The sequence below is a fragment of the Cyrtonyx montezumae genome, unplaced genomic scaffold, assembly GCF_038088225.1.
Source record: "Cyrtonyx montezumae isolate F1298 unplaced genomic scaffold, pur_monq_1.0 scaffold_2, whole genome shotgun sequence".
NCBI lineage: Eukaryota > Metazoa > Chordata > Aves > Galliformes > Odontophoridae > Cyrtonyx > Cyrtonyx montezumae.
Window position 1 is genome coordinate 47,322,400 of NW_027071936.1, and position 13,934 is coordinate 47,336,333.

Genomic DNA, 13,934 nt, shown 5'->3' on the forward strand with positions numbered 1-13,934 from the left:
TAAAGTAAATACATGCTTTGTGAGTTCCTTATCTGTAATCTGTACACTTACAAAGTCTTTTAAGGCTGTCCTGTAGAGTTGTGGTGGTGGTTGTCTCTATCTCAAAAAACAATGTTTTTTCCTTCTGAATTCATGTTCCGAAGGAATAGTGAAATGCATGCAGAGGATAAACTTTCCTTATGTGACTGTTCTTCTATTGCATCAGCCATGTGTGACCTATTCACTAAGGATCCTCTAGAATGTCAGTTCCAGTGTTTATGTAGTGTTGGTAACACTGGAACAGTCGTATATTTTAAGCAAGTTTTGAGTGTGGTCATGATACATAGTTGGCAGCATCACAGCCATAGCCTGAGACAGTGATTATGGAATTTCATCTACAAGGTGCTGGAATTCTTCTTTCTATTCTGAAGAGTACGACTGAAACAGTTACAATTATAAGACCTAGTATCTGTTCATTTCTTTGGATACTATCTGTTTATGATATTTTCAAATTAACTATGGTTGCTTAAGGAAGAACTAGTACAGCTGGCTTTTTTCTTTTTTTCATTCCCCAAAAAAGCTACTGCGTAAAAGTTGGAATACAAATGTGGTTTTATGGCTTTTTAGGTGCCTGTGGTTCATGCTTGAAGTTTTAATGACAAAGAACGAGAACAATAGCCATGCCTTCATGAAAAAGATGGCAGAAAACATCAAGCTTACACGAGATGCTCAGTCTCCTGATGAGCCAAAGGCCAATGAAGTAAGAAGTGTAGTTCAGATAAGTGTTTGGAGATGGGCTAAGGGTTTCACAAGGTACTTGCTGGACTGGATTTAGAGGCGTTTAAAAGCATTAGCTCAGACATTTTAATCTTTCAGAGTGTGCTAATTGCAAGCATTGTCTGTATGCTTCCAGTTTCATTCTTTCGGAAACTTGTTGGTCTTAGCCAGCAAGCAGTACTGGAGAAGTTGTTAAACAAAATTTGTTATTATTCCTGTTATTCTGTGGTACTTACTTTAATTCCAAATATCTAATTTTCCAACGCAATTATTTTCTGCTTTTGGGAAATACTGTAGTGTATGGCTGCTGTTAAATATATTGGTTACCAGCAGAGATGAGAAAACCATTTATGATGATTTAAGAGCTTCTATTGTACAGCTTAGACATCTGTAGGTTTTTTTTATTTTTTATTAAATAGTATAATGTGAAAAATGAGGAATTCTCCTTTTGAGAAGAGCCAACAGTGTGGTTAATGATGTAATTACAAAATATGTCCTTAGTAGTGGTTATTTTACATACAGATTCAACTTGATAAAGAACTGCATTCTCTGTACACCTACAAAAACAGAAAGTAATTTCTAAACATGATGTTCTTCTTTTCTTCAGAAACTTTATACTGTATGTGATGTAGCACTGTGTGTAATCAACAGTAAAAGTGCTTTATGCAATGCAGATTCACCAAAGGACCCTGTGTTGCCAACCAAATTTTTTACACAACCTGAAAAGGTAAATTTTTGTTAATTTAATTTCCAGAGTAATAGGGGGAAATTCTTTGATTGTTGAGATCATGTTACAGGAAAATGCATATATATTATCCTCAACAATGTAATTGGTATCACCAGCTGTATGCTGCGCTAGCTGTGTCTCAGCTAACGTTTGCCAGAAATGTTTGTGGCCTGCTGAGAGCTGTTTAGAGTAAACATCAACATGCCAGCAGGTATTGCTAGATCATTTTGTTTAAGTGTTGTACAAGTTCATCTGAATGTATGGGGATATATGTATATTCTGGTTTTATATCTAATTAGAATGCAAAACATTCAAAAAGAAAAAGGGGATATTTTTGATGTTATCTGTGGCATTGTTGTAGCTGTTAATAACTGGCTGTTTTGTTTGCTGCAGAAGTCATACTGTGTAGTAGCACTTCACAGTACCATCACTCCTGAGAAATCAATCACGTATACGTAAAAACAGCAAGATTGAGAGATCAAATGCAAATTATTTTTTTTATTTTCTATTTATTTTTTAAATAGGATTTTTCCAATGACCGGAATTACATTTCAGAAGAGACAAGGGTTCTTCTTTTGACAGGAAAGGTAGTGTATTCTGTCAAGTTATAATTAATTTGAAGATTATTGTGATTTTTAAGTGTTCTCCTTAGTTTGATAATAAATCATAAAAGAACTGTGATACCATAAAAATTGTATCAAGAGTTTGTGTGCAGTGATTCATTATTCATTTACTTGATGGAATAATGAATGCATTTAACTCCACATACTACTTGGTGAGGACAAAACTCCAAGGTAGTACAGAGGAAGGAGAACACAAAGGTAACAGTGGCATAGGTTCTTGATTAACCACATTTTTTCACATAATGACAGGCTTTTTCTTTATTCAGGTTACTGTGACAAAATTATAATTCAGATACTTAATTTAACTGATGTTGCTGGGGTTGAATATCTTAGATTTTTCTTCATACTACTTTCAGTATAGCTGCTAAAGCTCTTAAATTTAACCACAAATGTCTACATTCTTCTGATCAGCTCATTTTATTTCAGATATAATTTGGCTGACATTCTATGTGGGACAGAAAATACCAAGTCTTTCCAGTGGAGGGAAAACATAAGCAACAATCTATTCCAGCCATTCTGCCAGCCATTGTTTTTTAGGGGGATTCTTTCTTTCTTTTTTTGAATTCCTAGGTTACATTTAAAGTTTGTTGGAATGCTTTTTATAGTAGCTCACAAAGCTAACAGATTGATTTCTTGAGTTTAGTGAAACAATGTGGCTGACATGCAAAAGAACAGTATAAATTATGTCTCTAATGAAAATGAAAAAGCCATACAAAGTTTATACGTTCTGTGTTGAGTGAACTACTACTAAAGTCTTCAGTAAGAGCAGAACTTTGTAGTAATTGTTCATGTTAAGGGCAGAAAGAAATGGTCACTCCATCAATAGCTTTATCATCTCAAACTGCTGCTCCTCATGCATTTTTTTTTTCTTTACAAAAACTGCTATCAGAGCAGTTCACGTGGGTGAGTTCTGCTCAGCTGGCAGAATGCTTCACTTCGTGTTCACACTTCAGCACTAGCCTGGATGCTGCTCAGTGAGCTGGTTAAGCTTGTTACACTGGCAGGAAGATAGGGATGGGGGCGTGTAAATAGTTGTGTGCTCATTTAGCAAGTGTTGGCATTATGTTAGGCAGAGAGGAGGTGGGCAGAAGACTACCTTTTATAAGCTATTCCTTCATGGATAGCACTTGGTAGTAGGCTGGTGGTTATCTACTTACTGTTGTAATTGTGTCCTGTGTCAAGTTAGCATTATTTAAATAATTCTCAGTGTTTTGGGAAAACAAAGTTCCATTCCACGCTCCAATAGAATGCACAGGCACTCTTTTTTTTGTCTTACTTCTCTTTCAGAGAACACGGATGTACAAAGATACCCCATTAAATCAGACCAATAGTTCTACTGGCCTTCTTCTGTCCAGTGACCAAATTAACACGATTGGGCAGTCCTAGCCACTTTCTTTTGTATTCTTCCCAGCATTTATAATTTCTAATGCAAAGCTGGACTCTATGTATGCCTGTTGGTTTTTATATCTATTTATGGAGTTGTTCACATATTTCTCTGCTCTTGTTTTGAACCTACTGATATTCTACCTTCAAAGCCTCGTGTTCACAGCCTGTTTATGTAGAACTTTATTTTATTTCTTAAGTATTCTCTCTCACCTGTACCAAATGCTTCCTGTTTTCTAAAAATGCACAGTAAATTGAGCAAATAAGACATCTTACAAGAATAAGTAAGTAAATATTGTGCAGTATTTGTACTAGGATGATGCAGCTACTGAACAAGCCTCCAGTGATAGGCTTTTTACAGAGATGTTGCTTTTTGGTGGCCAAATGTTATCTAACATCTGTGGTATCTCTCTTGCCTCTTCCTTCAGCATTCATGCATGGAAATTTTTTTTTCTTGTTAGAATGCATTAATCTCTGAGGAAATGTGAAATTACATGATGAATATGAGATATATGACATAGCTGAGAGAAGTCAAAGATGTTTTCTTCATAAAACAACATTAAAAAAAAATCTTAATGCCAATTCAGCCTGATCAAATCATTCAGCAGCCTTAGCAAGATATAAAATGCCATCCCTGTATCAGGGTACCACAGCATAGATGGTGTTTTAAGAAATTATGACTCAACGTTGTGCCTTGGCTGCTTGTAAAGGCCAACCGTACCCTTGGGTGCATGAGGCCCAGCACTGCCAGCAGTGCAAGGGAAGGAGTTGTCCTGCTGTGCTGCGTGACCTCACCTGTACAAGTTTGGGCACAACAGTACAGGAATTACATAAAACTTGAGAGGTTCTGAAGAAGGGCTAAAAAGACAGGGAAGGGTGTAGAGGGCAAAACTTCAAGGCTGAGTGGGGATCTGATTAAGGTTTACAAGTCTCTGATGGAGGGTGGGAGGCAAAAGGATGAGGCCAGGATCTTCTTGGTTGTGCGTAGCAATAGGAAAAGGAGTAGTGGCCTAGAACTTGAACATAGGAAATTACATACAAACACGCAGAAGATCTTCTTTACAGTAAGGGTGATGGAGCACTGGAACAGGTTGCCCAGAGAGGTAGTGTGGTGGAGCCTCCTTCTATGGAGATATTCATGACCTGTCTGGATGCCTACCAGTGTGACAGATTGTAGGGAACCTGCTTTAGCAGGGGGGTTGGACTCGATGATCTCTTGAGGTCCCTTCCAACCTCTGCGATTCTGTGATTCTTCCTCAGAGGATGGTCAGGTACTGGTGCAGGGTCCCTAGGGCGATGGTCATAGTACCAAGGTGCCAGAGTTCAAGAACCATTTGGATGACAATCTCAGAAATACGATTTGAATGTTGGATAGTTCTGTGCTGAGCCAGGAGTTGGATTCAGTGTATCCTTGTTGGGTCCCTTCCAACTCAGGGTGTTCTGTGATTCTTTACACCTGCTTTCTGTGAAACAGATATACATGCATTTTCTACTGGTACAATGAACCCAATTCTGCATTATATTTTGAAATCCCTTTTCCCAAAGATGTTTTGCTTTGCAAATATGGAATGTTGCTACATCCTTTCAGTCATCTAGTATGATCCAACATTCTGCCTCTTGCTGACACTTGTCTAAGCACTATCACTTCAATAAGCACTATCACTTCAAAGTAGGAAAGAACAATTGATGAAGTGCCATTAGATGATGAGGAATAGAAGCGTGATGGACTGCGTGTTAATTAAATATGAGGTCTGTAGCTCTAAACTGATAGGATCATGACTGAGACTGTTAATCCAGAAAAAAATCCCAACCCCTATGATTCTGTGATTCTGTGAAAATATTTTAAAAGTATGTATCTGAAGTTCCTGTTTTTAAAATCAAACCATTTTCTTTTAGCCAAAACCAACCGGTGTATTAGGTACAGTAAATAAACCATTATCTGCAACTGGAAGGAGACCGTATATTAGAACTACAGGATCAGAGACTGGAAGCAATATCAGTGTAAACTCTGAGCTGAGCTCTTCTGCAGGAAATAGATCAAGGTACAGAAGTGTGAAAGTTCTTCCATGGGCCCTGTGTTTCATGTTCTCCAGTGTACTTGCTCGTCTTAGGACAGGAGATGATTTGGTGTGTATGTCTGTATTTGAACAGTGATATCTCACTTAGTCCAGTTTTTATAAATTCCAGTAGTTGCTCACAGGTAAAATCTCAGTCTTAGCTTTTTGTTTTTAACGGAAAAAAAAAATCAGTACAGTGTTACTGTATGGGTGTGGCTGGCCTGTGATATTATGTAATGTAGCAAGAGATACATGTTTGCAACTCACATTTACGATGTATAAATTAGGATTAATCCTGATTGGTTGTAAGGATTTTTTTTGTGTGTAGTTGAAATGTTCAACTCATTTAAGATCAAGAACAATAGAAAAGAGCGTGCTTAAGAGGAGCTCTTTGAAAAGGTGCAACATGTGATTGTATTATTCTGTCTTTCTTCCAGTAATATCCAGTTTCTAAATTTGTCATAAATCTAGAGAAACAGCTTACACTTTCAAATTTTAGGATAAGTTTTATTTGTTTGGAAATAATTTAACTGAATGTTATAAATGGGTAAGGAAAGCAAAGAAAGTGAAGTCTAGTTGCTACATTTCATAAAGCCAGAGGGAAGCATGATTCAGTTAAGAATGTGCTATGTGTGTGCATAACATATGCTGAGATGGTCTTGATTATCATTTTTAAAACCTTTGTGTGTTTGTATGAATTAGTTTGAGCACTACTTGTCTTTATTTTTTCTCCCTGTCTTTGCTAGCATCGACTTTTCTATCTGAAACACGGATTAGTTTAGAGTAACAGTCATAGTGTTTGTGAAAATAATTATATGGCACTGTGTCTGTGATAAAAAAGTTGTAAACATCTTGTTTTGTGTATTCTGGCTTTATTTTGTCTCTGATTATGCTACCAGGGAACAAAGTTCAGATATATCAGAAACTGGTGTCAGCGAAAACGATGAAAATCCCGTGCGAATTATATCCGTCACACCAGCAAAGACAGAACCTGTGAAAAATAAGGTATGTTCGGGGATTTCATGGACTGTATAATTAGGTTGACAGTGGGTGTTTTTTCAGTATGTGTCACTGTGGATGGTCTCTAAGGAATTGATAATGCCAGATTTCATTTAATGTAATTGTACAATTCGAAGCCCAGTGAAAGTCCTCTGATTTTCAAAATCAGTGTTAATTTTATCTAGAGAAATTTACAGAACTTGTGCTCAAAAAAATGTCAGAAAAGACTTCCTTCTTTTTTATGAAGTTCCAAAAGATACCCACCTTTATTTTATATTTTTCCAGTAACTGAATATATTGTCTAGAAAATGTCAAGTGGTCCTCTAGAACAAACATGCAACTAGCTCTATATGTTGTTTAAACTCGAGGATTTTCAGTGCTTTCTTTCACTTCCATTAGAGAGATATGACCAGGCCTAAATATTCACAGTTTGTTTTTAATTTACAAAGCATGTAGTGCATGAAGTTTATCAACACTAATGCATCCCACACGTAGGACTTGATATTTAAGCTCAAATAACATACTGGGATCTGCCTGGGGTTGCTGGTCTTTTAAGAAGGCCCTGGGGGACTGTGTCAGTGGGAAACTAGCAGAACTTGTTAGCAGTATACTTTAGCAGTCATGAGGGCAAACCGGACCATAGGCTTGCACCAGCAGAGCCAGCAGACGAGGGATGTGATTATTCTGTCTTATATGACCATTCTTTTCACCATACCTGGAATCCTGTGACCTCAGGTACTGAAAAACAAGGAGTCCTGCAGAGAGCCACCAGTATATTAAAGGCTTGGAGAAACTGTTATTTAAAGAAAGGTTGAAGGAGTTAGGTTTGTTCAGCCCAGAAGAGAGAAGCTGTGGTGGGACTTTTATCAGTCTTTCAGTACCTAGGATATATTCACAGAGAAGGTGGAGGTTTTCTGTTCTTGTTGGTTAAGGGGAAATGCCATTTGGATATAAGCAAAAAAAAAAATAAAAAAAAAATACATGCACTGTGAGGAAAACTAAACACTGAGATAGGTTGCCCAGAAGCATTATGGAATGTCACTTGCTCTCCAGGGATTGCTGTGCCAACAAGTAAGGTAACCTATTTCCAAGAGAAGGTTGGAACAGTGATTTCCAGAAGTCACTTCCAATCTGTATGAGTCTTGTGATTCTAAAATGAGTATGGATTTCTCTTGTAATGTATGGATACACAGATGACTCATGGTCAAATTTTAAGAATTTAAATATTTACTGTGATGCTTTTAATTAGATGAGATCAGAGTAATAAATGGATGTTTTGAATTTATGCAATAAAAAGTGAAATTTTCATGATCTTGACAAATAACATCCACATGTTCACAGCAGTGAGCTAATGAAGAAAAGTAAAATCCACATATTTCAACAGTATTATGCTTCTTTTTTTCTTTTCTGTTTTTAATTCTTCTTTCCTAAATTAGAGCTCTTCTGAAAAGGTAGATAAGAGGGAAAGTATTCATGAAATAGTTCTTCAAATTGTTTTTTAGGTTCTTGAAGGGATGGTTTTAGTGGAAATTTTTGAAGAGTGATTGTAAAGTTAGTCTGAATGGCAATTGTAAATGTCTCCTATGTGTCTGTAAAACAGAATAAAGATTACAGAGACTGCAAGACTTATTTAAACATTTATAAAAATGGAAGAATATTTAACAGATGAATCCTTGGTTCAGACATAGCACTTTTAAATAGTGAGGGACTTTAATTAGTTGAAATTGCTAAGTCCTCCCAGCTATGCTTCTTAAATACTCTTTTCTCTGTGTCTCTACACAAGCTAGCGTTCAGGGGAAGATCCAGCATCCAATTTTTGTTTCCATCTGAATAATTTTTTGTGTAGAGCCTTGCATTGACACATTTGTCTTTCATATCCAGGCAGTGCTTCGTGAAGCTGAAACATTTCCATTACTTTGTTTATTTTGCACGCAAATAAGCCATACCTATTTAAACATGGCAGAATTATCCAAGTAAGCGTCATAGATGACCAGATCTTAATCCCTTTATTCCACACAAGCTATGTTTTTCTCCTTTTAATGCTATTTAGTGCTTTAGTAGGCTGTACTTTCACTGGTGTTTGTGCTCAAAATTCGCATCTATTGACATATCACTTGCTGTACTAAAGTCATTGCTCTCACTTGGCAGTTCTCTCCAGTAGATTGGTATAGAGGCAGTAAAGGAGCTTGTTCAGAACAACTGCTGTTGCAAGCTGAAGCGGCTTGCAGTTTGTTATATTGACCTCAATCCCTCTGAATTAAGATTTGGAAAGGAGTTGAAGTGTTGTGGTTGAAGAAGAGTGTGCCTTTATTGGAAGATGGTGGGAGTGAGAGAGGAAAAAGAAAGGAGGAGAAAGAGAGAAAAAATGAAAGGAAAGCAAGTCACTGCAGACCCCATGATGTCCTGAGAGTCATTCTTCCTCCTCCTCTTTCTGAGGTGGTCGAGGATGTGATGGGATGTGCCACCAGCTGTGAGGTTGGCAGTTCCTTTTATGCCATACGTTGGTCTCTTGCAATTGGGCCAGGAGCTGTTGCCAGGTGGAGAGAGTCCAGTATCACGTGCCATGCGCGTGCTGTACCAGCTGTGCTTCTCCCTTTGCATGGTGGTTGTGGCTGGGGTGGACCCAGCCTCAGTCAAGATGACTTAACTCCTGGCTTGTCCACTGTGCTTGGGCACAACATGAGCTTGTTCTGCAACTTTCACAGGAGTGTTACTGTACAGTTCTTGTTCTGAGACGCTTACAAAATTGTGTGAGTTTTATTTCAGCAGTTAGCTGCAAGTCAGTCTCTTATCCAGTAGAAAGAGAGCAAGAATTCACCATATTACAGATCCCTATAGTGTTGTCACAGTATGAGCCAGAAAGAAACATCACTTAACTCCCACAACCATCATGGGAGGTGCTGTGTTATTAGTCTTACTTTAACATCACTTTCCATCAACTACAAGATTGAGTATGGTTACTAACGTTACACACAATCTAGAAAATTTCTTTTTGTTTAAACTTAAAAATTTTATGTAGTAAAAGTTGTAGTAGATCTAAGCGGGTGTGGGTTTTTTGGGGGGGTTGTTTGTTTGTTTCTTTCTTTCTGTTGTTAAAGAACACTTTATTTTATGAGCTCATGCTTCTGCCAAACAGGGGTAACAGTTTCAGCTTGACTTTGGTGATCTTTCTTCATATTAATTTCTCTTTCCTAGGAAATTAATTCTGATCAGGCTACGCAAGGAAACAGTACTGAACGTGGGAAGAAAAGAACAGCAACAGCATCTGGAACTGAGAATATTCATCAGAAAGCAGAAGAAAATAATGCGGATGAAACAGGACCATCGCTCGCAGCAAAAACCAGGAGAGGGCGTCCACCCAAACCTGAACCTCAGGGTACCACTGCAAAAAATGAGGAAACAAATAAGCCACCTGTTAGGGGAAGGAAAAGGGCAGCAGCCAGTCAAGAAAGTCCAGGGAGTATAGAGGCAGGTAACGCCAAAGCACCAAAACAGCAAGACACAGCAAAAAAGCCAGCAGCAGCACAGAGGCAAATCGATCTACAAAGGTAAAAATAAATTAAAAATAAGTGGGTGGGATGGGTTTTTTCTGTTTCAGGGTAGACTCTGTATTTAGAATTACACAGGGTTTGTTAAGGGCACAACTAAGCCACAGTAATTTATAAACACCGTGGTCCAACATACATTATTTTCTATTTTTTCAGTGTACTTACAATCAGAGAACTAAAGTTATTCTCTCAGAACAGGATAATATAAATTTTCTTGTATGTTGCATCCTGGTTGCCCTTACTAGCATTGCTGCGTAAAAGGACTAAGAGTGGAGCATCTTTCATACGTTCATTAATGCTAGGTGTACAGGAATTTGTGCATTGCTCACTGATGATGATGACTTAAAAAGTGATCGTCTTTAATGGATGGAATAAACTGTAATTCTAACTGTAATTATCTTCTCATATATTGTATCTGATGTTTATTTAATATCAATGAACATTTAATATATATTTTAAATAAATCAACAGTAGAATTTGAAACTGTAAACTGAAAAATAGCTGTCTGATGAAAATGTATTTTTGTCTTTTAATATTTAAATGTGTTGATTTATTTCCAATGTAAACAAACACCAAATATGCATAATTTGCTGGTTCTGATACAGTGGTAATTTTAATGAAAATGTGTCCAAAGCTGTAGAGCAGTAAGGGTACAGTCTGCAAGCCAGCACACTGGAAGTAATCTCAATCTCAGGGAGGTATGAATAATTGGAATGGTTTCTTTCTGGTGATTCTGTCAAACTGAAGATCTTGCAGAGGACCTTGATCAGAAAGAATTACCCTTTTCCTCTGACAAGATTCACTACTTGTAAATTGTTCAGTTTTTCGAGAGAATAGTATTTGTGTTCTGCCTTGCAACACTTGTTTTATTTGTCAGTTTTCTTTTAAGTCTTCATAAAATTACTGCTCTGCTGGTAGCTTTAAGTAAACTACCTCTATCAAGATACCTTCTTTGAAATATGCAATGCATCATTTCTTGGATAAAATACCAAAACAGTGTTAACGTTTTTCAGAAGCCAGGTGCTTGGAAGTGATGGAGATTCACTGTTGGAGATAGACTCAAGTCCAGGATTTCCCCAGAATGCACTGGATCTTTTTAAGGCCTGTGAGAGCAGCCAGGAAGAAACTGAGGATACAGAGATAGCAGAGAGTGGCTTCCTTAAGGTGTAGCAGGCATCTTATGCAGAACGATTCTGTGGTCTTTATTGCAGTTCATACAATAGGGAATCAAAGAAATGTCTTTCTTTTTTCTAGAAGAACGTATGTAAAAATAGCTACGTGTGATGGATTTTTTGCTTTTAAGTCAAAATGTATGAGTTAGTGTAAGAATTTGAAAAAAATTTGCTCCTAAATATTTTGATAAACCTAGATATTTAAATACAGTAAGTTACAGCAAGTTATTCTCTTTCTGCGATTTCAGTGAAAACTCCTGATTAATACATTTCGGTTTATGCTGAGAAAATATAATTCAGTTACGGAATTATCATGGTGGAACTTGTGCATTTTCAAGTTTATCAGAAAGCTCTGATACACAGCAAGGAAATTCAGTTGTACTGAGCTAATGAAGTAATAGTTCAGAAGATGTAAGCTAGAGTTGGAAGCATAAAGCAAGAGTAAATACCATAAGACTTAGGCATTATAGATAGTGTTTGATTTGGAATTAGTTGTGATTTCCTTGTCCTTAAAATTAACTTTTATTTCCTTTTCTCCCCCCCAAAAAGGTAAAAAGAAAACTCACTCGAAAAGGGAGGAAATGAAGGCCAAATAAAGGCATGCTCCAAGCTTCTGCAAAAACTAGGATTCAGAAATTTCCTGTACAGGAACTGAAATTACTTCAAAACACACAGCTTTCAGCTCTGAAAACAGAAGGAAAACTATGCTTCCCTTTCACGTGAAATTAATCCTTCTCAATGGAAATGTAAAGCAGAAACTCTTGAGAAAGAGGCTAAAAGCATCTGTACTTATTTCCCCAGAGACTTTTTTTATGAAAAGTCAATAATTAAGCAAATTGCTTAACACTTGGTTCCAGTTCCTGCATTCTGGAGTTTAAAAGTGTATTTACACCATTAATTTTCATGCTGCATTTTTTTTTTTTAAAGGAAGTCAGAGGGAGGTCCTTACACTGACACTGAAAATTCGCGATCCTAGAGCCAGGTATTCCCATGTTTCACAGAAAAAGTAGAAGTCTACTGAATGGATTTTAAATAAGACAAGAGGAGAAAAAAAAAAAAAAGAAATCACAAAAAAAAGTTTGTTTGGTTTTTTTTGCTTTACTTTTGGAGACTGTTTTATGTATAATTCTTTCTGCCTGCCTACTTTTCTGCAAAAGTAAGATGTACAGATTTCAGTTCCCTGCTATGAAAAGTCATGTGGTGGCAATTTTATAAATGTTGCTTTCTGATTTTTATCAGAGTGGGAAAGTAATCACTTAAAATTATTAATTCGCAAGTAGACATTTCATTTTTTAATTTTCCCTCCATTTTAGTTTAATATAATTTGCAATAAATGTACATATTGATGTTTGTTTTATAAAAACATATATCACTTTTAAGTGTTTTTACTCCTGCGGTTCTGTTGGAATATTCTGAATTTTAAAGGAGTAAAGACAGTCCAGCATTTGATTTTATAATGTTTGTCACCAGATTTTTATTATTGATGTAAAGAAAAAAAAAATCAATTTTTAAAAATAGTTGGACTTTGGCAGCTTTGTAAGGAAAGTTGGAAATGTTTAGGATTGCTCTCAATTTTAAGCATCGTGCTGATTGGAAGTAAGTCTGTTCTGCATTTTGTCTTCCTGTTCAGGCTCATTTTTAATGTTTATTTTAGAAGATTGTTGCATCAATATTACGTTTCCTGGCATTGTTCAGCATAGATAAAAGTGTACACTTTTACGTACACATGATCATATTTAAGTTTGTTGCATAAAATAAACGCTTCTAGGTGTCACGTGGCAGTCTTTCTTTTTTTCTTTTTCCTTATTATTTTTTTTAATTTCTCATAAGAACTGTGTCTGTGCATGGTCTTGGGTGTTGATAGAAATAAGACACTGAGCATATAAGCTGTGAAGCAGACAGCTTTATGTGGTTTAAAAGGTACGTTTTTAGGTGAAATCACGGTGGAGTTGTTTGAGAAGAAGGGGGCTGCCCTGCAGAATGTCTGGGAGCAGTTCATTTTCCTCTGTGCCTCAGTGCTCCATTTCTCTTGAGCAAATTGTTTTGAAAGCCCCCAGTGGCATTGTAGAGGAGCTGGGCACTGCTGACTGGAGTTGAGGCCTGGGATAGATACAGTGTGGTTGTACGCTCATAAACAAGGACTCAGTTGGCAAGCATTTATTTGGTGTTACAATGTATTTTTCCTCTGTTAGAGAGAAAGTGAACTTGTTTGACAAGTATGTGCAACTTCTAGAACAGTCTGAGAATATTTACTTGAAGTATTTGAAGTGCTTTCATTGAAGGGGGCAAGGAGGTTGGAAAAGCGTTGAATCACACATTGATCCATCAGGGTTTTGATTTCTATAACTGAAATGCTTCCACAAATTTGATTCGCTTACCATAACACAGTTAGTGATTTGGTTTTGGTGCTCTGCTCAAATGCTTCCCTTGTGGAGCTGGTGTGCTCTGCTGGTTTCAAACAATTTGTAAACCTTTTAGATAGAAGTTTTTAGGTGCTGCCTGGAAGGGAACTGTCTTAGAAACGAGCTGTGGAAGCTGGTGATGTGCCTCTAGAAATGAATTGAAACATTGTGCAAATATTTAATTCTGAATTGTTTCAAGATACTATTTTTGGGGGAGAAGTAGATGTGTATACATATATATGAGTCAGTTTTTAATTAGTTTAAATG

The 13,934-nt window shown here is 36.8% G+C and overlaps 1 protein-coding gene across 3 annotated transcripts in view; it reads left to right on the forward strand.

Annotated features, from left to right (window-relative positions):
- PDS5A (PDS5 cohesin associated factor A) overlaps window positions 1-13,039 on the forward strand; it is a 71,797-nt gene extending 58,758 nt beyond the window's left edge. For 2 of the 3 annotated variants that reach the window (XM_065737107.1, XM_065737106.1), the window contains 7 exons: window positions 607-739; window positions 1,364-1,483; window positions 2,008-2,070; window positions 5,386-5,531; window positions 6,446-6,551; window positions 9,741-10,093; window positions 11,815-13,039. In XM_065737107.1, the coding sequence (XP_065593179.1) occupies window positions 607-739; window positions 1,364-1,483; window positions 2,008-2,070; window positions 5,386-5,531; window positions 6,446-6,551; window positions 9,741-10,093; window positions 11,815-11,818 (925 nt within the window). In that variant the 3' untranslated portion in view covers window positions 11,819-13,039. The other variant, XM_065737108.1, reaches the window with a different exon arrangement.
- The last annotated feature ends 895 nt before the right edge of the window (window positions 13,040-13,934 follow it).